A 25,706-nucleotide genomic window follows, 5' to 3' on the forward strand; every position below is an offset into this window, starting at 1 on the left:
GTGGTTTGTTCAGCAGCACAAAGCAAGCAGCTTGCCGCTCATCTCCTGCTGGCTCTTGCACATCACTCCCCACTGAGAAATGGGAAGAGGGGAAGAGGAATTCTACTGTGAGGAGGGACAGAGGAGGAGTAGTAAGGAACCAGGTTCAGTGGACAGCCAGCGAGCTGGCACCACGCTCACCTGTTTCAGTAGAGCTGGAAGAACGGGTGGTTTGTTTCTTTTGACCCTGCCTCTGTGGAAATGGCATCAATTTTCTGCAATAATCATCATTCCCACAGTGGTGTGCCCCAGATTCTGGGACATCTGTAGTGGGAAGATGCTGTGCCTGGTCCCAGCTCCAGATGTGCAGTCCCTCTTCCAGGGATCCCAGCTCTGTCTGGAGGTGGCCCCAGAGCTCCAGGGTGATGGGCAGCCTTGCACTGTGCCATGATCCTGCTTAAGTGGTTTTGGTTTTTGCTTTGCAGTTTTGCAGATGCAAAATGCAAAATATGTCAGCCCCAAGCAGGAGCAGGGGGAGATGCCCATGGCTCCAGACCCAAGCCCTGATCCTGCCCCATCCCAGACCGGCCCCAACCCCAAATCCCCGGTCCTGATCCAGCCCAGCCGCATCACAGACCCGCTGAGGTGCAGGCAGGAGAGGGGACCAGGCCACGTCAGGCAGAAATCCTTTATTGTGGCAGCCCCGGCGGTTCCCACTCGGCGCTCTGTCTGCACTGCTGCCACGGTGCTGCTCAGACCTCTGTCTTCTTCTTCATCTCCATGCGGTATATGATCTGGTAGCCATCATCCCAGGCGTAGAGCTGCCGCTCGTGCGGGTGGTACTTCATGCCCGAGTGGGAGCCGTAGCGCTTGGGGAAGTAGACGAGGGCGGCGTCCTCGGCAGCCAGGGTGCCGCTGACGTCGAAGACGCACTGGACGCGCGAGCGGCTGGGCAGCCGTGTGTTGTAAACCACGTGCAGCGCCCCACACACCACAAAGGCCCCCTCGGCGTTCTCCCGCGGGCATGGCGTGTCCCACATCTGCTCGATGTCCAGCGAGTCGGGGTCCAGCTTGGCCAGGCAGATGTTCTTCTCGTTCTCCTTGGTGGCATAGATGGCCCAGAGCCCCTCCTCATCTGCTGCCACCTCGATGTAGGTGGAAGGGGAGAGCCCAAAGACGGGCACCTGCTCCTCGGCCGGGAACACTGAGCTGTCCACCACCGTCTTGTTGGCCAGGTTGAACTTGATCACCTGGAAGGGGCCCTGCTGGCGGATGTAGTAGAGGTGCCCGCCGTAGACCAAGTGCCCGGTGCCCACCCAGGGGTAGGGCAGTTTGATGCGGGCGGCCTTGCGTGTGGCTGAGAAGAGGGTGAACTCCCGCATGCGCGGGAAGACGTACATGGTGTCATTGGCGGTGCCGTCGAAGACGTAGATCTTCTCTGAGCTGCCCGCCATGTCCTTGCTCCAGAGCCCCGCGGCGCTGCCGAAGCGCTTCAGGATCTTCATGGACCGCACGCTGGCGATGGTGTCACTGCAATCTGTGTGCACGGGCAGCTGTGAGCATGGGGAAGGTGGCAGCCCCGCGGCCCTGCGCGTCCTGGCTGTGCACGCTCATGCAAAGTGTGTGTGGGCAAGGGGCAGGAGATGCTGCCTGGGGCTCCGATGTTCATGAGAATGTGGGGTTTGGGTTGGAGACACCCCAAAACGCCTCTGCCCGGGTGTCATTGCCACCCGCCTGTCAGGGAGTCCCATGTCCCACCCTGCGCCGGTGCCGCGTGGCCGCTCACCTGTCAGCTTCGCGTACTTCTGGTTTTTCTGCTGCTTGGCCGTGGCCACCTGCTTCTCCAGCAGGGTCTCGTCCACCTCCACACAGGGTGGCGCGGGGTTCTGGGTCTCCAGGTAGTCCACCTCACGCTCCAGGCGGTCCACGCGCACAGCTGCGCTCTCCGCCTCTGCCCGCAGTGCCTCCCGCTCCTTTTCTGCCGCCTCCAGCATCCCCAGCACCTGGTTCTTGAAGTCCCGCAGCTCCGTGGAGTAGCGGCTGCTCTGGTCGTGCCACTGAGAGATCCGCTCCTGTGCACCCAGGGGACACTGAGGTCCCTGCGATGGGGCCCCGCACTGCTCCTGCTCCGCACTGTGTCCCATTGACCCGGCTCCCCTGGGTCTCATCACCACCCGCGCTCGCACCCGGGCACAGTCCTGCTGCTCCTGCACCCACAGCGCCCTTGCACCTACGATGCTCCCACGCTTGTGATGTTCCCATGCCTGCAACGCTCCTGCCATGTTCCCACACTTGCCATGAACCCGCAACTGCACTGTTCCCACAGCACAATGCCCCTGTGCTTGCAGTACTCCTGCACCCCCAGTTAGCCCATTCTCGCAGTGTTCCTGTGCCTGTGGTGCCCCTGCACCCACCATGCCGCCCCCGCTGTTCTCCACGACAAGCCGGGGCCAGGTCACCCAGTCCCTGCTCTGCTCCCACCAGGAGCTCGGCTGCCTCCGACCCCATCGTGGCCCAGCAGCAGCACCTGGCACGGGCACCTACCTCGAGGAGCGCAAGGCGCCGCTCCATGTACTCCATGAACTGCTGCTGCTGGGCACGGGGGGCGGCGGGCAGCAGCGCCAGGAGCAGCAGGCAGCAGCGCCAGGGCCCCATGGCCGTCGGGTGGGAGCAGCGGGCGCAGCGCTTCCAGCTCAGCGCTCTGGAATGCTCCAGCCTCCCCAGCCCTTATTGGATCCAGATGGGGAGAGTGGGGAGGGCAGGCTGCTCCCTCCGCAGGCGCTGGCCCCGGGCGCCTTAACCCCTTCAGCCTCGGAGCGCGAGCCTGAGGATGCGCGAGGTGGCCGGCAAGGGGAGCGCAGGGCAGGGCGAGGGCAGCACCTGAGGGGCACGGACAGGGCCAGGGGCCGGCCTGGCGCTGCAGGGCGCCCACCCGCCCGGGGCAGAGCCCAGCCCCGCGTCCCACGTCAGCAGCAGAGCCTGCGGTGCCCACGGTGCCCGGGCCCCGCTGCGCGTGAGGCTGCTCCTGCTGGGGAGGGCAGCGCTCGGGCTTGCGTCTGGGCCAGGGGCACCTCCAGCTCCACGGGCCCGGTCGGGTCCTCACCAGGGCGCCACGTGCCGGGAAGGGGAGTTTGGGAAGGCCGGAGAGTCTACACGCCACTTCTGCCCAGGGCCCTGCAGGAGCAGAGGCAGCAGCACCCGGACAAGCGACATCCTGGTCCCGGTGCAGGGACACAGAGTCGAGCAGGAGGCCGAGCTGCGTGGGGGGCTTGACACACCCGTGGAGGTTGCACACGGGCCTGTGGACATACACAGAGCTGCAAAGAAATTCCTGTTTTCCCAAGCTCAGGATGGCCCCAATGCCGTTGGCTGCACGAGCCACTGGCAGCAGTTTGCCGAGAGCCCGTGCGGACCCTGAGCAGCAGGAACCAGCAGCTGGTGCTCACATTTCATCACAGATAAGCCAAAATCCCTTTTCCCATCCCCTTTAACAGAGCAAGCAACCAAATGAATAGAGTACAGAAAATTAACCCTTTTTATTGATGCATTGCAATTGTTCTACATTTTTACCATATTATGTAGAAAATACTTAAAATACAAGCTACTTTGTAAAACCAAAGACAAACATTGAATCCAAAGATAAACTATGTTTTCACGATGGACCCTTTTCCCATATAGTTAGTATTAAATTTTAAATATCTATTTCTTTTGTTAAAATGATTTTTACATACCCCCTAAGTACATCAGCAATACAAACATAGATCAGTAATCGCCAGAAACTACCTGTATCTAGAGGCCTGTAAAAAGGAAGAGCACAACCATAAAAGAAAGTTAAATTTTACACAGTAACTAGCATATCAAATACATTTAATAAAGTAGGAATTCCATTGCAATATCAAGGATTCAAGCAGAAATACTAACATTACATATAATGTACTGCTACATGTAGTGAGATAGATATATTTCAAGCCGAATCTGAAATCACACATTATATAAAGTTTAGCAACAAACAACCATGTGGACATGCGGTACCATTCAGAAGCTTAAATAAAACAGAAAGCAGGGCTGTGCCAATCCTGTCATTGAGAAGCAATTTAGTTTCACGTCCCAAAGGGGATGGGTGCATCCCATGACCCGGGCGCACAGGGAAGTCTCGGGATGCGGTCTCTGCAGGGGCTGCTGCAGCTCGTGGAGCCAAACAGCTCCGGTTGAACAGCACAGCTCGTACGAGTCCAGATGGGACCACGGCCATGGAAACTCGAAAAGCAAGCCGCAAGCTGCATCTGTGGTGGACAACTTGGGAAAAATGAGAGGAGTTAAAGAGGACTTTAATTTCTATGCAGAGATAGCAAGTTGCTTAATAAAATCTGTGCAATGGCTCTGATGACGAGGACACTTGATCTTTAAACCTGTTTTGAAAGGACCTGGGTATGCATGGGAAGAAGGGCTGCATCCCTTAGAGCAGGCCAGCAGCAGCTAAATCATGCAACACGCACGGGGCCGGGCTCACACTGGGGACGGAAACCTGGCCCTGATCGGGGGCAGTTTGTTGGCTTATTTTATGCTGTGTATCATCAGGGAACTTCAGGGCAACCAAAGACTTTTCAAATGGAGTGTTCCATCTCATCTGTAACACTTCCTGGCATGACACCAGGTCTTGCAAATATGCTCGGCTGGTTTACAGGTAACGGCGTCTAAAGCCAGAGAGGCATTTTAATCCTTCCTCTGCTTTGGGAGAGTGGAAGGGAGTTTTTCTCCAACCTATTAGCATGTTTTGCTAGAGGTCTTTACGTTTCTGAAACCCAGGATTTGGAATTTCTTTGCCTTCTGATGGAAAGGCACAACTCTGTACCCAAGAGGTATCTCAAGGTAAAGTACTGAATACAAGCAATGTAGTATGGACTAGTAGGAAAGTGCTCACAGCAACCAACAGTATCACTTACACCAGTGATGTGAAATACCGAGATTAGCTAGATATCCTCACATTTACAGAAATGCTCTGACTAAAAATACACTGAACAACATGTCACTAACACCAGTGTCCAGCTCCAAAGTCCTTGTTCCCTCTAGTGAGAGAGATGCAAAGCTTTAGCAGTTCCTCAGCTCCAGATTCAGTCCACACCTTCCCCTATTAATAATGTGGAATTTCAGAACAGGATTTTGCACCTCTTGCCAGACACGAGTCAGAGAACTGGCCTGTTCCCACCTGGACGGAGCATAAACTGGGTTTCAAGGTTACCAAAACCTTTTATTGCTGCAGTACGTTACTGCTCGAGACAGTTTATTTTCCTTTTGGACAAGATACTCATCTACATACTGACATAGTACAGGGGACCAAGAAAACAAAGTTTAGTTTAAAAACTGCACTGATTCTCCAGACTGCTCATTTCCTCTGAGCACCAGCTAGTGCTGCAGTTGACAAACCTTCCCAACAACTCCACAGTAGCAGTTGCCTTACAGAACTTTTAAAATGGTATCATGTGCTTTACAGCAGGCTCTCTTTGGTATAAATATTCTATTACTGAACTAGAAATATTTTACAAGAAATGTCTGCTATTAACATAGGGGAAGATAACGCCATACTAATCTAGTAAAAAGTGATTGCACATATTTAATCACTTCTGCAATATTAGACTAAACATTCCAATGCATTCCCAGCACTACCCTATTCGAAATGCACTGACAGACATCTAACAGTACATGTGCCATTTCAAGGAAAAGCTTTAGGGGAACATCGCTTCACTCCAAACAAAAAATGTAGCTTTTTATGACAGTATTAAAACTGAGAACAACGCACCTATGCAACATACTGCTCTTCTTGCTGTGATAAGCTTAGTGGATTGCTTCAATTTGATGGGGGCTTGCTGGTCCCTCATAAGGCAAGCTCACTGTAAACTCTAGTCACACTACATCATCATTTAAGGCACTACAATAAGGGGACACACCAAACAACTCTTCATCACACATACCTGTGCAAAACAAATCAGAAGGTTTCCTTTTCTCTCATGAAGCCCTACTCCTCTCTCAGTGCTACAGTGATGAGCTCTAACCATTGCATTATATCACATACATTCCAACATGTATCAATTCATTTTGGTTTAAATACAAAGAATACATCAACTCCATCCCCAGGAACGTTTAAGAATTAGACAAACACCAAGTACAGAGTTCAAGTATAATCACTACACATTTTGATTACAAAGACAGAACATTTGGGGTTAGCAGGAAGTTTTGCTTGTTATATTTTCTAATCAATATGTACATATTTCATTTTATGTAAAATATTAAAACACCACCAATACAAAACTTCTAAAATAGTTTTAAATTCAGTAATAAACTTTAAAATCTGATTTTTTTCCTTTTTTTTCTTTTTTTTTTTTTTTTTTTTTTTGCAATTCCTACATGCAGGTACTGTATACAAGTTTTAATAAGAGCGCTTTAAAGAAGCTGTTGACATATCCAGGAGGATACGCTCACAGGAGTATAAAAAGCTGTACAAATCAATACAGTGATGTTTCATTGTATTTCAATTGCTCAACTCCCTCCTAAATTAATCGTATGAAGAAAAAATATTAAGAAAAAAAAATGAACAAAAAAAAGCCCTGTGCTTTCGTGAAGGAATCCAGCTCCATTATAGGACCAGCATCTATCACGGTGCAGAGGCCGAATTTCGGCCAATGCAGCCTTTCACTCTCATTGAGGAGTACGTCCTTCTCGCAAAGCTGAGTTCTGTTACACAGTGAGATCTTGAATATAGTTTGAAACGCTTAAAAGATGCAATGATTGGAATTCAGCTGTGATGTAGAAACACAGAATTTTCAAGAAAACAAAACAGATTTCAGGGTTTACACAGACTCCTGAATATTTGTTACTAGCACAAGGCAGCTGCCTCTATCAGTCCTTAAACAGAGCAGAGAAGTAAACAAAAATCTTGACAGTAACACATAAAGAGATGTAATGCCTTTTGCAGAACCAGCAATTTGTTAGAAAGTGAAAATACAGAACAAATGTTAAAATATTAAACTTGATTTTAAAACTGCCCCAGCAATGTTCTGAGAAAAATGTGCATTATATTTTGAGTGGCAATATGGATTTGTGCAAGCTGTTAAAATATAACCTGCTAGTTTTTTTGTTTAAATTAAGCTAAGTTAAAAAAAAATTGTCAGAATATTTCAAGACACTGATTTTTCTTTACCCTTTTGATTAGCGTAACAGAACAATTTTAAATAAATGGCAACATGATTTTTTTTTTTTAAAGCATCTATAAAAAGTAAGTAAAATCTTAAAAACTTAATTAGCAACCCCCATACTGGTAACAAAGCATGCTGCTCAGTTGGTGACTGAGCTCGTGAGACATTTCTGAACAACACACAACCAGATTAGGGAGAAACAAACACCAGGCAGTCACCACCAGGTAAAGATTCACCTGAAATCCCTTTCCCAACTCTGCAGCCTATTGCAGGACAGTGCTCTACGGGGATCTACAAGTACGAGTACTGGTTGATCTTTGTAGGGCTCAGCGGATATCCAGTGTAAATAGCAGATCCTCTGGAAGCACCAATATAGGACTGGGGAGCAAACTGGTGCTGGTACTGGGCAGGCGGGACGTTTGCGGAGGTCAGCAGACTGGGACCAACGCTCACAGGGACCTGATGGACAAGCGTGCTGGGGTGGGCAGCGTACGTGGTGTGCCGTGAGGAGCCCTGAGGGGAGAAGAGATGCGCGATGGACGTGGTGGAGCCCAGCGTCGCAGCACTGGTGGGAGCGTAAGTGTACATGTGCGGCTGGCTGGACAGATGCGCGTTTGCCGTTGCTGCTGCCAAATGGGGATGCACTGGGCTGCTGTGCTGAAACGTGTAGGGAGCCTGAGAAATAGTTGATGTGAGGGGAGCCACGTAAGCCTGCTGCCTACGTGGGACTGCATTTCCACTTCTCTCCTGTGAAGCCAGCACCGTCGTTTGCTGGTTCTGCAAAGAAGTAAACAAAGTTAGCAGGTGTCCTCAGTATAGAGCCCAGTGGAGAGGAGCAGAGTGAGGAAGGGTTCCGCCAGAGCCTCCCGATCAACACCTGTAGTCTAGTTGCAGGACTGATTGCCACTTCTGTCAGATCCTCCCTTCCATGAAGTCAAGACACCTGCAGCTCTGTGATACCCTCAAGTGAATTCAAGAAGGGTTAACTGTAGTTACACTGAGTCAGATTACTCTCCCTCCTGACGGGCTACACCTCGGACTCCAGCGTGCACAGGCAGGTCCTGAACACAGCACTTACCTGGCTGAGATTGAGAGGCTGCACGCCGTTGGTCACCATGCGATGCGGTCGGTACCCGGTAGGTGTTATACAGCAGCCTGATGACTGCCCGCTCACGGAGGCCACTGGCTTGGTCTTACTGGTACTGCTCAGGATGCCTGAAAGATTTCAACAGATTAGCCCGTTCTTCCCCATGCACAGTGATAACCAGCTTAGGTAACTCAAGAATACACAGGAGCTATTTCTATGACAGAGCTGTTTCTTTGACTACAATTTAAAATCTGATTGAAGAAGAAATCAACGGGAATTTTAACAATGGGAATTTATTTGTAAATACAGCCTAGCACATACATGAAAGGTAATGTACCAGCGAATGTGGAAACACCAAAGTTCATGATCTCAGAACATCAATTGCAAAGCTGAAGTTGCTGAAAAGCTAATGCAAATTGTCCAAAATTGTCAGGGATAAGACAGCATCTGTGGCAAACATTACAGAGCAACCTGTGAGAACATAACCTACCTGAAGCCTGGGTAGCTACAACGCAGTCATTAAGCTGTGTTTTCAGCGGTGGCACAATGATAGTTCGAGAGCTGGAGCTATCAGCTGCTCCCCTGCTGGGCAGCTCCAGGACACCACTGGTACTCCTGAGAGAGGAGAGTGGGTCTGTGGCATAGGGGCTGTTCAGGGAGGAGTCGGAATCAGGGGAGTCATTAACAGTAACGTAGCTGATGACATTGGATCTCTGCTTCATGCCCAAACTGCAGGAAAAAACAACAAAAAAAAAAAACGCAGAAACATTTCAGCTTTTCTCACAAGACATACGGAGCTCTCTTTGTGGTATCTCACACCCTCCTACTTTACGGATGAGATTCTAGTTAATAGAAAAACGAACACCACAGTGGACAGGATACAGAATTCCCTGTCTTGTGCAGTGTTTTTAGTATAGCCAGAGCTCTGCATATAGCTACCTGGACTGAGCTCAAGACAAACTGATACAGGCTTCCTAAATGAACTTCCTACCTGGCAGGTTTGTATTTGCTGTCCTCCTCTTCATCAGTGTCACTGCGAATGGTGATGACACTGACAGGAGGGCTTGGAGTGTCTGGGATAACAATGGGCTGGTGCTGCTCCTGCACTGGGACATGGACGTTGGAGGAAGAGGAGGTGGAGCGCAGAGGACTGCTGCCAATGAGCGAGTAAACTTGGGAGGGCACAGTCTCTAGAGCTGAGCTGGGCCTGGAGAAAAACAAGGCAATATTCAGCTAAAGGTCAGCAGTATGGGACACACAGCATCAGCAGCATTAAGAATAGCCAGGCTCCAGAGCACACAGACAAAAGGAAACATCTTGAAACACACGAGAACTTCTGTGCAAATTTCTTCATGGAACTAAATTCCTATAGATCCCAGACAGGATCCATGCAGCCAGTGATGCTCTGAACAGACCTGATTGATCTGCACTGTGAGAAACCTGCCACCCCGTTAGTCAGATTTCAGTTCTGTGACTTGAACTGCTACAGCACCAACAGGCTCTGAACATGTTAAACCTTCCTACGACCAATAAAGCACTTGGTCAGTCACACTACTAATGCAGCTTGCTTACTTGGCTGAGCTTGGTGCTGGCTGTTTGTTCTTCTTTGCTGGAACATTGCTGCTTTGCTGCTGCCTCACAACATGAGCAACTCCAACATTCAGGGGCTGTGTTGTAGCTAGTGTCACGTGGTTGGTCAGCAGCGATGGCTGTTGCATGAGCGCGCTGTATTGATTTCCATGGGAGTGCGCATTCCTGGGGCGGGAAGGGGAAAAGAAAGAGAGACCCAGACCCCATGACTACGCTGCAGGCACTGCAAACTGCACCCAGCTGCATAAAGCTGCCTTGCAGTTCTGAAGGGGAGAGAATAATTCCGTGCACTGCACACTGCACTGCTCACACTTGTAGGGGACACAGAAGCCGCCCCGCGCAGCCCCTACCTCCAGTCGGCCAACTGCTGGCTGCTGCCGATCGCCTCGGGAATCACTGCCGCCGGCTGAACGGAGTTGTGCAGAGCAACCCCCGGGAGCTGCTGCCACGTGGAAGGAAGCAGTATCTGCTGGGTTCCCCCAGGCCAGGCCTGCTGCAAAACAGCAAACAGAGGAAACAGATTCACTAAATTTCAGTTCCTACAGATGGGGAGAAAAGAGACTTGTTCCAAGCAATAAATTGACTCAAGTAGATTGTTAACTTGCAGAGATAAAGATGCATCACAGCATTTCCTCAGACAGCTTCAGCCCAGCAAGAGAACAGGAAAACCAGAGAAAGAAGCTTCCCCTAGCACTTTGCTAAGTTTTTGTGTCACAGATGTCACCCAGGGAAGAGGATGGTGTTAATATTGTACTGCAGAAAGAGTGCCTGAAAAAGAGGAGACAAGATTAGCCTACAGGCCAGGAACACTAGAGTGTTGAGGAATGTTTTTCATGTAACTTTATGTGCACTACCCTGCTGAAGCCTTCCAGAATATGAGGCCAATTTAGTTATTTTTGCTTTTCTGGCTTACAGGATTCAGTTCAAGATAGCTGACACAGTGTTATTACTACAAAAATTCACTCAAGCTCAATTAAATCACTGAAGGAGAAAATGTAATCAGTACATTAAGAAATGGTGCATCAAGAGACTTGTTTGGTTACCCAATAGATGCATAAAACTAGTTTCAGTTAATTAAGGTAACTAACTTTCCTCTACAAATTAATGAAATGCATCATTTCCTGGGGAAAAACAAACGAAAAGTTCTGCAGTACAATATTTCTATGATTTTGAACACATAACTCTCTTTCTTGCAGTTTAAATTGCAAAACTATAAACACTCAGTCTTAAACAAAATATTTCTGCAAGTAACAGATCTACTTATTACAAAAACTGGTTCCAAAACAAGAGGCCTTCAAAGCAGAGAACTGCTAAAACCTCTGCCAACATAAGCAGAATAATAATAATAAACAAATAAAAAAAGAGAAATATGTTAAAAGTCACACCATGCGTCTTTCCAAAAGCCAACACCTGCACAAGACAAAGCAGAGAGTTTAATACAGCAAGATCTAAATTCCCAACGAGAGTCAGAAACCGGGCCTTCCAAGCGACGAACTGTTTTGACAGAGGAAGGACAAAAATACGCAAAGCTTAGCAAATGGCTAATGCAAACTCAGGGGAAGCAGCAGGGGAGAAGTGTTGGAAGCACTAAAGGTGAGCGAATTCACGCCAAAGGCTCCCAGAATCCAAACAGAAATAGTAAGTTCTCCATAGAACAAAATGCTGTTATATAAACTCAGAATCCAGGCACATCGTTTAGGGACAGCTGGCTCTGATCTCCCACTGCTGCACAGGGGAGCTCAATGTCAGACCCGCTGCACATGCACAGGACAACAGAGCTAATTTGCCTGTTGAATCGAAAGTCCAAATACACTTTTCAAAACATCACTAACAACTCTCTTGTGCCCCAAGCTCTGCTACAGTCACCCTTGCCATTTTCAGAGTCTGAATTCCAACCTTTCAGCAATCATAATTCATGAGGAGGAAAGGAGATACATCCCTGGGTCTTTTTAGCTGGGAATTGTGACCCAGGAGAACCCATTCTCCTGCCCTCCTGACCTCAGCAACAAGGAGAGGTTAACTTGGTTCAAAAGAACTCAAATGAGTGGGTTTTAATCCCATCCTCATCCAATATGGCTCGAGCAAATTCCACTTTGGGAGAGGTTTCCATCTTGGAAGAAAATGACACTCAAACTACCACTTTAAAGCCACAAGAAACAAAATGGTTCACATAAGAAATGGAATGCGCTTTGAAAGACACGTGAGGATACCAATACTTAAGTGCACTGCAATGTTTTCATAAGCTTCACTGATCTGATTCTGGAGTTTTACAATGACTTCTTTGTGGCACTTGCAAAGCTGTTCTGAGGCAGGTGCCAGATGAATACAGAAGATGATAATTTTGAAAACATACACTTTTTTAAAAGCTGTGTTTATTGCCATCCCCCATCCTTTTAATTGTTCAAATGATAACTAGCTATTTTAGAAACGAGAGTTCATCTTTAATTTCAACCAAGAAATACAGTAAGAGCTGAAAGTATCTGTGAAGAACAGTATCTTTGTCTAGATGAAGCAAGCTACCTGTGATTGACTATAAACAAAGGCAAAAAAAATACTGTCAATGTCAACAGAGACTGAGAAATCAACTGCTAAACAATAAACTAAAAAATTTGCTATTACTGGAGATTTAGCCTGTGCTTAATGACATGAAATGTTTCTACATGCAAAGAAGATTTATATGTGTTTAGAACAAAATATGTAGCTAACTTGCCAAGTAGTTCAAATTCTGGCCATCCAGGTACCTGTAGCAGAGTCAAGCTAGAGACCAATTCCTTTGCATTCAATAATCCAAAGGCAAAGATGGGATAGTAAGTGAAGAACACCAACAATTATAACTCTTCTATAGTCTAGCTTAGAAGAGCTTTATAATACTAGGCTAGTAAAAAATAATAGTCAATGGATCTGGATTCTTTACAGAGCCACACTAAACATCAGAGTCAGACAGTGCTTCAGCAATGTTGGGGAGGAAAACAACAAGACATTAAGATGTAGCAAGAACACAGCCACAAGATGGCACATGCTTCCATGCCCTCTGCAAGTCTAAGTTAAAACAAAAACTCAGTTAGTGAACACAATCAAGGAGGCAATTACCAGTACTGCAGCCGTCTGTTCTACTAGCGCTGGCCGGCCGGCTGCGCAGTTCAGAGTAAAGGGCACCGCATACTGCGGCGTGATGGTGGCTACTTGAGGATGAAGAGTTGCTACCATTAGTGGTGTACAGCTTCCCTGAAATGTAGATCAGGCAGTGAGTGAAACAAAGGTACCAAGGCAGGTAAGTGGGGTCAGCAATAGGGCCAGAAAGGGTTTCACCACACTGGCATTTTATGGTGCTTGAGCAGATTGCAGTATTGCAATGGATGCAATGAAACCAATACTCTGGCCCTCTGGGCATGTTCCTAAGAAACCACATATCCTTGAGGGGAACTCGGGAAACAAGGGATTTGGGAACACGGTCTTTCCAATGGCACAGTTAAAAAAAATGAAAAAAAGCTAGTGTTCAAGTATTATGGTACTTTGCTCAGAACGAGCTCCTAAGAGGAAGTTACACTGTCTCTTATATACGCTGCACAAAGCTGTAACACAACATTCACCCTGAGCAGGACACAGTATTCAATATTGTACCTTGAAATCAGGTACAGTACTCTTGGAAAGAGATAAAACAAGGAATTTAACACAAGGCACCACAGGTCTTTTGTAACATTAAAGAGCACGGTTATATGTGACAAAATTACCAAAACATGTATTAATCCATCAAATATCTAATTAAAAACTAGATTCTTAGTGTACAGTCTGCATAGGTGAGACTATAACATAATATTGCCACTTCTGGCATTTTTTAAATCTTAAAAGGCAGGCAAAAATGTACACTGTCACCTCTAAGGGAATATACACCTGCAAACCTTTCAGAGTGGTCTGAGAACCGCTCTGCACTCACCCCCAGCACCACAGTGGGTGTCAGATTCTCCTGGATGGTGGTAGGGACTGCAGTTGACACCACGGGGTTTTCTGTTTGGCTGATTATTGCAGTCCCCCCCCCACCCTTTTTATTTTTTCTTCTTTTTTTTTTTTTTTTTTTTTTTTTTTTTTTTTTTTTTTTTTTTTTTTTTTTTTTAAGAACTCCAGACTGAATCTGCAGTGGCTGCGCTGCAGGTGCTTGTGGTACAATTGGGACAGCATTCTCCATCCTTACGGGGAACCCAGAGTGCTTTGTAGTTGCCTGAAGTCCAGCTGTTAGGGGGAAAACAAATTATAGTTAAGATCCTTTATTATTCTTCCTCTCTCCAGCCCCTGCTTCCTCCCCACCCCAAAATCAAATTCCTACTAGATAATTAGGAAGGATGGAAGACAAGGTCAGATAAAAGAAGAGCGACAAAAGCCGCTAATAAATACACCTGCAGTTCCCAAACGCCAAAGCACAATGAGGGACAATCAGTCCTCCAACACTTGAATGTGTTCAGGTCTGCAGTCTTGTTTCCAGACAGAAGCCATTCACACTCAGACATCTAGCACTATGTTATTTGAAGCAAAGTACAAACCTTACGCTATCAATTCCTGTTTCACATAAAACTGTCCAAGCTAACATAATCCAGATAAACACGTAAACAACAGAGCTTTCTTGGATTAATACAGATATGCTCATGCTGTCTTTATTAGGTGCAATCTGGGATTGTTTACTACTTTCTAGAAAACTACACAACTACAGCCCTGCTTGTGAATTGAAACCTGAAGAGCAGATATTCACTCTTTACATTCAAAATTTAGCACACACTTTCTTGTTCAGATAGGTATCACTCTTCTATTCATTGCTTTCTGAGGAATGCTGTTGTGTTCAGTTTGGGGGGAAAAACTGGTTGAGCAACTGGATGAACACTGCAACCTAGGCAGGCAAGATACTGCCACCTGTTCAAGCATGATGTGGAAGAGAACCAAATTGTCTACACACATCTGACCTGATTTTGCACTCATACCTGATGCAAGACTACAGCATGACATACAGGGTGGTCTCTTGTGGTTCTCAATTTAGTCCAGATCACCTCTCCTTCTTATCAGATTGAAACCACAGTTCTACAAAGGTGTTTCTCACTTACTTTGAAAAGCGGGAGGACAGACTATGAATGTCTGCTGGAATGGGTCAGTCTGGGTGCAGATCTGGGTGGTTCCAGGTTGCAAGGAAACACTCTGTTGTGCCACTCCTGCAACTGGTGCTGCAGATGATGGATACAGAGCAGACTGATAGTTCAGAAGCGAGACATCCGAGTTTGCCAGGGAAAGAGTAGCAGCAGCAGCAGTAGAATTGGAGGCCAAAACACTGGCCTGGAGAAAAAAAATATGAATATTTAGACTCAGATGTGACCCTCATAGTTTCTGTTCTTTGTTTTGTAACAAGTATCAGGATTATACTGTGAACTAAGCACCAAGAAAAGGTTGAAGATAAAAAAACAAGAGACAGCTTTGGAGAAAACATGTGAACTGCGCCAACTGCATTAGAGTTGTTAAACAAAACGTTTAAAAGCCATCACAGTGTTTGCAGATTTGAACAAAAAAAAAAATCTTTCGTTTAGTGATAATACATGGCCAGTCAGGTTGTATCAACATGACTGTAACAGTATATAGAATATACTGTATATCAGTATATAATATAGTATACACAATTGGGATAGGGCCAAACTTTGCTCAACTGTCTAAGCCTCAATACAAAATAACTGACTTGGCCTGAGTTATTTTGCTGAACAAAATGTGGCCTGAAGGCTTAGACTGTTCCATTTCTTAAATTTCTGAAGCACAGCTAAAGAATGATATACCTACCTGATTGTGTACTGTATTGAGCTGGTTGTTAAAGCTCATCGTCAGGTTTGTGCTTGTATTAGGAGCAACATGTGTTGTGAATGGGCTCTTAATCTGATTCACTGTATCATACATATTAACTCTTCGTTTGCAGATCTCCATATTTTGAAAGCAGGATTTCACACTGAAACAGAATGACAGAAGGGGAATATCAGAACATTTAATGCAATGTATCTCAATGGAGACATGTGAGGTTTCTAACTATGTATGTTCCCTTCGGGTTCCCCCAACAACCACCCCAAAACAATATCCTATAACCAGCAATAAAAGTGTACATTTTTATGAGGTAAGTCCTGGTTAAATACCCTACTGAGGCTCACAAAATAGGAAAACATAAAAGGAAGCTAACAAACAGTTGTTTCCTTGTTTACACCTTTGTGATTTTCATATTAGCCAGAAACTGCAGAGAACAGCACAGGCAGAAAGCAGAAACATGCTGTGTTTCTAATAAATCTTCCAGAAATGAAAAAGAAACTTGAGGAAGCATACTGATTGCTGTGTGGGAAATCCAGTAGATGTGTCATTGTAACAAACGGATGGTTCAAAGTCTTCAGCGGAGTAATTCTCTTATCTGCATCAATTGTCAACATTTTCTTCAATAAATCAATATATTCCCTTCGGTCAGCCTTCTCTGCCAACATATCCGTTCCTTCCAAGTCTGTAGACATATTCACCTTAAAAATGAAGGAGTAACAATTAACGAAAGTATCAAATCCATTATTTATTATTTTACTACATTACTACTACAAATAACAACGGTATAATTTCACATCACAAAGACATCTTTACTTTCTCTCTTAGCCAGTTTAGTTTAAGCACTACAATATCTCACACTTCTTCCTTGTCCACGTTTAATACGAAGTGAAGCTTATACATAGAATTCACATGGGTCAAGCTTTTAGAGGCTCCAGTATATTGATGATGGTTATATGTATGTTAAGATTTTACCACACACCTGCGCCATATCATCCAAACAATTAAATATATATTTCCGAGCTTCTTTTGATTTTATTCCTGTCTCCAATTCATGTTCCTCTGGAGTCTACAAAATAAAGCATTTGTTAATAAAACATCTTGTATTGGAATAAGGATAAAGAAAAAGGAAATAGAAGAGATGAACCACATTTTTTGTTGCTTTGAAACAAATAATTTGCAAGTGAGACAGAACAAAACAGCCATGGGTTCTCATTTTTTATCTGGAATGATTATTCACTGCAACTGAGATTATTCACTATGTAAACTGAATTAATAACTATATCAGTAGAGCACTTTGAGGATTCCTTGTGCAGTGCCAAAGGAACTGGAGTAGAATTAGGGAGCACCTGAACAGTCAAATTTAAAATGCTTTTGAGTTTGGGAGAGGAAAGGCTTTAAATATGTTTTGAAGTCTTCTTTTACAAAGGCAAAATTACCTTCATTTTGTAGGTTTGCTTTAAAGAAAAAAAAAAAAGAAAAAGAAAAAAGACACATCTGACTGACTCTTTCCTGTCTTCTGCCAGTATATAAATAGATTTCTGTTAAATTAACAAACACCACCATGAAATACTTTCTGTTTTGCTCTTCTGGTTGTCAGGATATGACAACAAGATGACATACCTCACCAAGATGGAGCAGGCCACAATAAGCAACCATTATCTCAATTACTTTAACACCCACTCTTTGCTGGTGCTATCACTCACAAATGCTATTGTTAGAGAAGCACCAGGAAGTCTGTACAGTTTCTGAGGGGAAATACACAAATCAGCTATCTTGGAACAGCACTAGAAGCCAGTCTTCAATTGGATTTTTTTCAGAGTACACTAAAACGAGGTGTGACTTTACAGCAAGTCCTCAAAGAACAAAACAGTTAAGAGTGAAAAAGACATACAAACCTTTAGCCTCCACAGCGGATATCCCAAATTTGGGTCTCTGTTAAAAAACCTGCTTGTTTTCGTTCCTGCACTGAGAAGATACTCTGCTGGAAGGCCTTGAGTTTGTGAAATATAACGAATCTAGGAAAGAAAAAGGAAAGTATAAAGGCTCACAGGATTTTGGGCTGGTAGTTAATGGAGCAGTTATCAGCCAGGTTTGTTCACAATACACAGGAAATAGCCTGTAAAAACAGAATGCCCAGATAACTGAAACTGCAAAATTTAGGGAGACTACTCCAACTATTTTTAAGGACATTTAACCTTTTTTGTCCTGTGATCTGCAGAAATTGTAGGCATTTAATCAATCTGCCTTATCTATTTTTTTGCCTAAATATATGTGAATAGACTGCAGCTATATATGCATATATAAATGCATATATGCATATATAATATATATGCAGCTACATATAATAGCTACAAAACTGCAGCTATTCTGCATATATAAATATATGCAGAATAGACTGAGATACGGGTAAAGTACTGGGTAAAACCAGTGGTGTATCATATCAGCAATTCAAAGAACATAGAGTTTGAGAGAAAGTACTGCATAAGTTACCAAATATGTATGTATACTTAAAGGGAGAAGTATCCAATAATGCCATTGTGACTGGCTACATACACTCCAGGCATGTGATTTGAGAAGGACGTTATGGCAGACTCTCACTGACTAAGAAAGTAAGACCAAATCTCCAAGATTTGGTCTCCAAGACCAAAGGTTGTTTAAAAATAAAATAAAATAAAATAAAATAAAATAAAATAAAATAAAATAAAATAAAATAAAATAAAATAAAATAAAATAAAATAAAATAAAATAAAATNTAAAATAAAATAAAATAAAATAAAATAAAATAAAATAAAATAAAATAAAATAAAATAAAATAAAATAAAATAAAATAAAATAAAATAAAATAAAAATCCCCTGCTAGCAGATGAATTGCATTGCTGGGGAGATGTCTTCAAAAGCTCTGCCTAAGCTTTCATTTGCTGCTGCAGAATCTCAGAAAATAAGCAAGTCACCCTTGTTTTTCAGGGGCATTTTAGATATTGAGATCAGTCACATGAAGTCATACCTCCTGCGGCATCAAAGGACTGCAAAATCTTGTATATTAAGCAATGGAAAAAATGCCTCCTCCCCACACACCTACGTGCCCAGATAAAGTTCTCAGAATTACAGAAAAGTCACTGTGCAAGGAAACCACCAGGTTGAATCTCACTTTTTCTTATGTGATAAACTGACCTTTCTCAAATTATTTTTTGAAAACTTCTGTTGTATCTTCCCAACACTGTAAATTTCCAAATGAAAAACACACTGGTACCTCAATGAGCAAAATGGGTTAGAAAAAAAAGTATATCAAGCATTGTCACAAGGTATCCCCATAAAAACCACAACGGAAAAGTTACTCTCTCAAAAAAAAACCTTATATAGTTCTTTGTCCTTTTAAAGCCAACTGACTAGTCCAGGTAATAAAGCTGATTACGCATGGTAAAAAATAATTAAATATGACCTTTCAGAAGTTTGTTTCTGTATTTGAGAGACAGCTTGAGGCCCACACTTTGCATAAAAATGAGGGCAATGGCAGCTATTAACAACATAGGAATGACAGGCCTGCTTTGTGTCTAGGTGGAAAAACTGCCCTCATGGTGAAATTACAGAGGGCATTTCAAGCCAGGACACACACCTCACTTCTGTTCTGACAGGAAGGTATTTCAACAGCTTTTTGGGTTTGGGAGACAGGAGGATTAACTGTAAACTACCTATATATTATATGAGTACATTAAATTCGGGTAAAAACCATGGAGAATTCTGTGTACTCCTCCACAATGACAAAAAAAGGCAAAAGGAAAATTACAGATTGAAAATGAGTTTAAGTTAAAAGAGAGAGAAATATCTGATAAAATTTGAAGCAGGACTGTTTTGTTTGGGGGTGTGGACACGGATTTCCCTGGTTCCACCAGAACATCCCTGCACCCTCCATGCACTCTCACCTGGTCGTACTCGGATGCTCCTGGGTACAGAGGCCAGCCTAGGAACAGCTCAGCTATCACACAGCCTAGTGACCACATGTCGATCGCTTCACAGAAAGGTAAACCCAGGATGATCTCAGGAGCTCTGTTTAAAAAAAAATAAAATAAAAAATTTTGGAACAGAAATCATGTAGCTCGTTGTTATAAAGTACTCTGGATAATGCTCTTCCTTCTTTCTTCCAAGCACAAGTAAATTTGCATGAAACTAAGTGACTTTAAAGTAAAAGACATTTCCTCAGGTGTCCTGTCAGATCCCAACCTTTTTTCCACTTAACAGCATGGGCTGTTTTTGCTGTATGGCCACAGTGGCCTCCAACTCGGAGGTGGGAACGAGTCCAAGCTGGTCTTTATGTAACTGTGATATGAGATTACTAGCTGGTTTAATTACACAGGACAGAGTATTTATGGCTCTAGGCTCCCTTGAGACTGCACACAACCCACCCTAACAGAATTCGGAAGAAAAGCTCTGTGAGGAACGCTCAGACCTCTCTCTGAAGAGCGCCTCATTAGCCCAGGTACCAGCTACCTGGCTGCCTGATTCCATGTGGGAAAGAACTGCATCTGTAAAGCCAGAAAAAGTGGCTTTTAGAGAGCTGCTCAGTTTCTATCAACTGTATTTTTTTTTAATTTTTTTTACACGGGATTTGTTTGGAGAGTTTTGTGCTTAAAACAGATGAAGAGAGCACAGCTGGAGATTGTGACTGTTTTGCAAGGTTGTGTTACAGGTTTCTGAGCACTCAACCACACCTAAAGCAAAATCTACCTTTCTGGCCTAGCCCTCAGCAGAGGCCGACAGGAAAGGAAAAACCCTCAGCCTTCAGCAGGGATTTACTCCTGCAAAAGTTTGAAATTGTAGGGGAATTTTTGCCTGGTATTGACTCATAACACAAAAGGATGTTTTAGTGCAACTCTTCACCTCACACACCACAGCTCCCACACGAACTGATGCAGTTTGGCTGGGTAATTTCTACCCGTACATTTGCATACGGCACAGAACTCAAACACAGCAAGAGTGATGTGAGCTGATATGGGAGTTTACTCTGGAAAGTACAGGAAACACTAAAACCTTGGTTTTCTTCATGCTTAAGTAACACCCATGCAAAAGCCAATAAAATTTCCAAACTCTGGTCTTATTTCTGAACACGACTTGGATAGCAGGTCCCAAGGCCCACGTGCCATTTGTCGTGTCACACTGAATGCCCCTCTGTTGTTAAAAAGGGTCTGAAAGCAGTTCTCATTTTTCTACAGAACACTGAAAACAGAACTTGCATTACATACAGGTATCCATGGAGCATATGCAATTTCATCCCCTATTCCATCTGCACATACCTGCCAACTGCTGGTACACAGCAAGGAGTGGCTCCAATCAGCCCCGCTTTGTGCAGTGGTCTTACAGACAGAGCTCTTGTTTTAGGTGACTGTGACCAGCACAATCAGCCAGTCCCCAGAACAAACATTCACGTCCCAGTTGTCTGTGGTCTGAGAATGTGCAACACTGCCCTCTCAACCACCCAAAGATGTATCATCAATGAACTGCATTGATCCTCTTGCTTATCCTACATGTTGAGGAGTTTCCAGACCAGAGATTGCCCAAACCCACCATATGCTCAATGCCACGTGCATATATTTTGTGCTTCTGGACTGCTAAATGTAAATTTAAACGCAAGTGGTTCGTGGAATGAGCAAACATACCAATCCTTCACAGTTGTATGGAAAAAGTCCCACTGATTCCAATGGAAAGAGGTCAGTGTCAACAGAAGCTGGATGTGATAGCTCATTAGTCTCTAACTACATACTCGAACAGACACATGTACTCTGAGACCTCAATATCAAAATGATAGTAATTTGAATTCTGTGCGCTGCATTCCCTGGAGCCTAAACTAAATAAACAAACTTCTTGCAAGCCACCTGCCTTCATCTGGATTCCAAGATAGGGCTGGTAAATGGGAACCTCTCTCATCTCCTGTTTTACCCTGCTATCATTAGTGGCCGTAGGAGGTGGTAGCTGAAACCGGACAAGAGACTGAGGTCACTTTCATAGCTGGGCTGTCAAAGATTAAAGCGATCTTCACTATCTCGAGCTCTTTGAAATAGAAATCAACAACATTCTTCCTCTGCATACGAGCCTGCCAAATTCCAACTTCCAAGGTTAGCAGGCATGCCCAGCCGTCTCAAGGGGAAGCAGATTCACAGCAGTAGCGGAAAAAATCTGAACCTTACTTCCAACCTTCAAAACATGCTACATTTATGTATGGATGCAGCCCTCCTGCCTTTGAAGGACGGGAGCAGCACGAGGCTCGTGCAATGGCAACGAGCAACACAGCAAATAACTTGCAATCCCGGTTCGAAGCTGGATTAGGAAGCAGGGAAAGTTGGAGTTGGCAGCAGGCACTGCTGCTTCCCAGGCCAACATAACTGCGACAGAAATAGAGCACGCAGGCGAAAGCGGGAGCGGGGACGGGCTGGCAGCATGCAGTGAGCTCCCTCAGTCCCGGCCTCGCGGCCCTCAAGCCCAGCAGTGCTGGCACCTCCGTCGAGCTGCAGGAAACGCCAGGAACAGGGATCTGGAATGGATGCAGTGACACACAGCACAGGGCACAAACAAAGCTCACAGTCGTTCCAGGAATTTCACTTCCTCCTATTTTTTGTCCTCCCCAGGGAAGGCTAAAGCATCCATGCCCTCCCGCACTGGGCAGCGGGAACATATTCCACATTTCCAGTCGTGAACTGCTGCTCCTAGATCGCAGCGCTGCAAGAGGAACCAGCCACCCCAGAGCGGGGCGGCTGCCTAGTTCAGTCTACCTTCAGTCTCTCAAACCAAGAATGCTCTGGTGATCTGCAGCACTCAGCATAATTAGTAAAGGATTGTTTGTTCCTCCAGGTATGAATATAAGAAAATACATCTGGCAGCATCTGAGTCTGGCTGTTTTAGCCCTCACTACGCAGGACACAGCTGGAGACAGAGGTTACGCAAGTGTCACCGACAGGGTGTTCAAACCAAAAAGAAGTCAGAACAGAACAAGGGAAGTTTATTTTTAACAGCTGACAGTGAACCAAATCAAGGATTGGTCTATCCTGTTCTATTAAAGACCATGTTGAAATAATTCCGATCTTAGATCACACCTGAAAACTAACTTAACGTGAATCTGCTTAAAGCAATTCAGGTCTCCTTCAATTCGCCACCATCTCCACAAGTTTTAGTGAATTTTAGTAATCACCACCATTAAAACTAATTACATAACACTCTAAACAGTATATTTCCTCATCACAGCAGGCAGCCTCAAACAGCCCCTGATCTCAGGTTATCTGTCCTTCCAGCAGCCTCAGCCGCCCTGCGCCAGGGACGGAAGCGGCCTGGGGCTCAGTTCAGCTGGAGGAGGCAGCTTCCTTCCCAGCACCCTGCGAGATACTTATCTCGCCCTGCTACCCTCAACCAGCCGCGCTGCTTCATCCTGTGATACCAGAACCTGGGAGGCACTGCACACATCTGCTGCACATCCCACGGGCCGGATTCTTGATCACCGGTCACCTCTGTCAGTGTAAAAATAACAACAACACTGCTAATGCATTTAGACAGCAAGCATTTCAACAGAGCCATGATGCATAAAAGACAACTGTAATTAAAAAAAAAAAAAAAAAAAAAAAAAAAAAAAAAAAAAAAAACCCACACAACCAAAACCTTTAGGTTGGAAAAGATCATTGCTCACCAGCTGGGAGAGGATCATTAGGAATGCATTAAGAAAAGGGTATAACACATGAAAGAAGCCACACGGTAACTTGGTACTAAGCGTTAGAGGGAGCAGAAATAAACAAAGCAAAGAGCAAGGATACAGGGAGCGTGAAGAACAAAACAGCCTGCAACAAGCCAGGCGTTTAAAACACGGCTAGGAGGGAGGGAAAGAGATCGGGCAGGGCAGAGGCACAGGGCAGGGTGGAGCCTCTCGAGCTCTCCCTCATCCCAGCTGGAAGGGCTAGATACCAGATACCGGAGCCGAACTCGCATTCCACTGCGAACAGCCCCCACCACACAGCTCGGGCTCGTTCAAGTCTCTCTGAACGCACTGCTAACAGAACCAAGGTGGAGGAATAACTGACACAAAAAGCACAGCCTTCTTTCCCTGCACAGTCTCTGACCATCAACAACTACTTGCTCATAACAAGTTTTTTTTTTTTTTTTTTTTTTTTTTTTAATTATTTTTAATTCTGGGAAGACTGCAGTAGGGCTGAAGCCATTTCTACCTTTTGCTAAAAGCAGCACAGATCCAACTCATAACCATCTTAAAACTGCTGCTCTCATGCAAACATGATTTATCAAGTAGTGATGCAGGAAGTTCTGTGTCTGTCAAGGAGGCTCAGACCAAAGAACTCTTTACTAGATGCAGTGAGAATAAAGAGGACAAAAGGAAATTGGCCTCCCTTTGACTTCTTTCTAAATGACTGTGGCTAGAGGTGTAGCTTCAAACACAACAACATTTACTACACATTAGTAATGTACTACTTCCCTGGTTCACTTCAACATGAACGCCAGGCAGGTAAATTAATTCATTGCACTGACCTAGAGTGAGAGGAAGGTATTGAACTGGCTATTATGACACATCTGCAAAGCAGCAGCTCTATACATTTACATATAGCTTTCAACAGAAAGCCCCCCGTGGAGAGAAACCATGTGGAATATGCGGTAAGCCAATTACTTCTTACCCTCCACTCCCCTGACTGGAATTAGATTTTAAGGCAAAAGAGTTGAGCAGTATTTGTAAGCACGACCTCCAGCATCCCACTAGGCTCAGCTCAACGCTGCAGCACACAAAGGACAGTGCTGTGTCAGTGCTCACCTGTAATAGCGTGACTGCAGGTAAGTGGAGCACACCGCTTTCGAAACGTGGCTGGCTGAGCCGAAGTCTATCACCTTCACCCGGTAGGGCTGGCGGGCAGGGTCCACCAACATGATGTTTTCTGGTTTCAAGTCAGCATGTATCAGACCTAAGCTCTTTAGCTTCATCAAGGCAGTAGCCACTTGCTGCAGAATTGGCCGAATGTATTTCAGAGGCAACGGGCTGAACTTATTTTGCTTTAAGAAATCATATAAGTTCTGTTCTAGCATCTCAAAGACAAGGCAGGTATGATTCTTGTGTTGAAAGCATTCGTAGGAGCGAACAAAGTTATACTCATCAGCGTTCTCACTGCTCAAGCGGGAGAGGATGCTCACTTCTATCTGACCCTGTCTGGCATAGGAAGGATGGTTTTTCAAGATTTTGATGGCTACAATCTCCTTTGTGCTACGCTTCCAGCATTTTGCCACCTGCCCAAACGTCCCTCGGCCCAGGAATTCCAACACTTCATAGCTGTTTGTCATGGAGCACAGGATCTCATGCTGGACCAGCTGATAATCGCCTTCACCACTGGAACTGCTGCTCTTAGTGGTTACCGTGGTGGTCGTGGCCGCAGCACCCACTGCAGGTCTGTTTTGCAGCATGAGAGGTGGATGTTCCTCAATTATCTGCACGCTACCGTTGCTGTCAACCTCTTCACTTTTCCTTTTTAATCCACATTTTTGGTAGGGCTCCAGTAAAGAAACGTTGCTCCTGTGTGCTAGGGTCTGGCTGTTCTGGAAGGACACCGTGGCGCTGCTGCCGGTGCTGTCTGCGGCCGTGACCACAATGTGCTCGACTGAAGAAGCGGGGAGAAGGAGGTTCTGCTCGTAAGCAGGGATGCTGAAGTTGGCTACCTGGTGAGAGGAGCTCGCCTGCCCTTGGGCGGCTGGGAGGTTTTTGCCGTGGCTATAATACTTGTCACCGCTGCTCTGTCCTGACGCATCCCAGGCAGAGGGCTCCACTTTGAGTTTCTTGGCACTGCAGAAGGCACTCGAGGATACTGACGGAGGGGAGAACACCTGCAGCTGTGAGGCCATGCCTGCAAGGGGAGAGAGGCTGTGAGCCCCGCGGCGGGAGCCCCGGGCTGCGCGGGGATCGCGGGGCTGCCGCCTCCCGGCCGGGCCCGACCTGCGCAGGGCTCCCGCCCGCTCCGGGGTTAGGCCCGGGGCACGGCCGCATCGCGCGCGGCTGCCCCCAGCGCGGGCGCCGG

The 25,706-nt window shown here is 45.4% G+C and overlaps 2 protein-coding genes across 5 annotated transcripts; both read right to left on the minus strand.

Moving 5' to 3' along the window:
- Positions 1–664: 664 nt before the first annotated feature.
- Positions 665–2,715, minus strand: OLFML3 (olfactomedin like 3). The gene is made up of 3 exons (XM_026044210.1): positions 2,524–2,715; positions 1,766–2,051; positions 665–1,516 (listed from the first exon to the last, which is right to left on the minus strand). Exons 1-3 carry the CDS (start codon positions 2,632–2,634, stop codon positions 732–734), a joined length of 1,182 nt encoding a protein of 393 aa, XP_025899995.1. The 5' UTR covers positions 2,635–2,715; the 3' UTR covers positions 665–731.
- A 4,522-nt stretch (positions 2,716–7,237) lies between these two features.
- On the minus strand, positions 7,238–25,593 carry HIPK1 (homeodomain interacting protein kinase 1). 4 transcript variants are annotated; one of them, XM_026044190.1, is made up of 15 exons: positions 24,458–25,593; positions 19,587–19,710; positions 17,562–17,681; positions 16,646–16,732; positions 16,180–16,364; positions 15,652–15,814; positions 14,934–15,159; positions 13,955–14,073; positions 12,937–13,074; positions 10,197–10,336; positions 9,829–10,011; positions 9,248–9,463; positions 8,747–8,985; positions 8,248–8,384; positions 7,238–7,946 (listed from the first exon to the last, which is right to left on the minus strand). In XM_026044190.1, the coding sequence occupies exons 1-15, from the start codon at positions 25,531–25,533 to the stop codon at positions 7,461–7,463; spliced, it is 3,639 nt and encodes a 1,212-aa protein (XP_025899975.1). In that variant the 5' UTR covers positions 25,534–25,593; the 3' UTR covers positions 7,238–7,460. The 4 variants fall into 4 exon arrangements, with proteins under 4 accessions (XP_025899975.1, XP_025899974.1, XP_025899978.1 ...); XM_026044189.1 differs by having other exon boundaries at positions 10,197–10,339; XM_026044193.1 differs by lacking the exon at positions 24,458–25,593 and adding an exon at positions 23,333–23,429 and having other exon boundaries at positions 10,197–10,339.
- Positions 25,594–25,706: the final 113 nt, after the last annotated feature.

The sequence above is a fragment of the Nothoprocta perdicaria genome, unplaced genomic scaffold, assembly GCF_003342845.1.
Source record: "Nothoprocta perdicaria isolate Ctin4 unplaced genomic scaffold, notPer1 scaffold_353, whole genome shotgun sequence".
Taxonomy (NCBI): domain Eukaryota; kingdom Metazoa; phylum Chordata; class Aves; order Tinamiformes; family Tinamidae; genus Nothoprocta; species Nothoprocta perdicaria.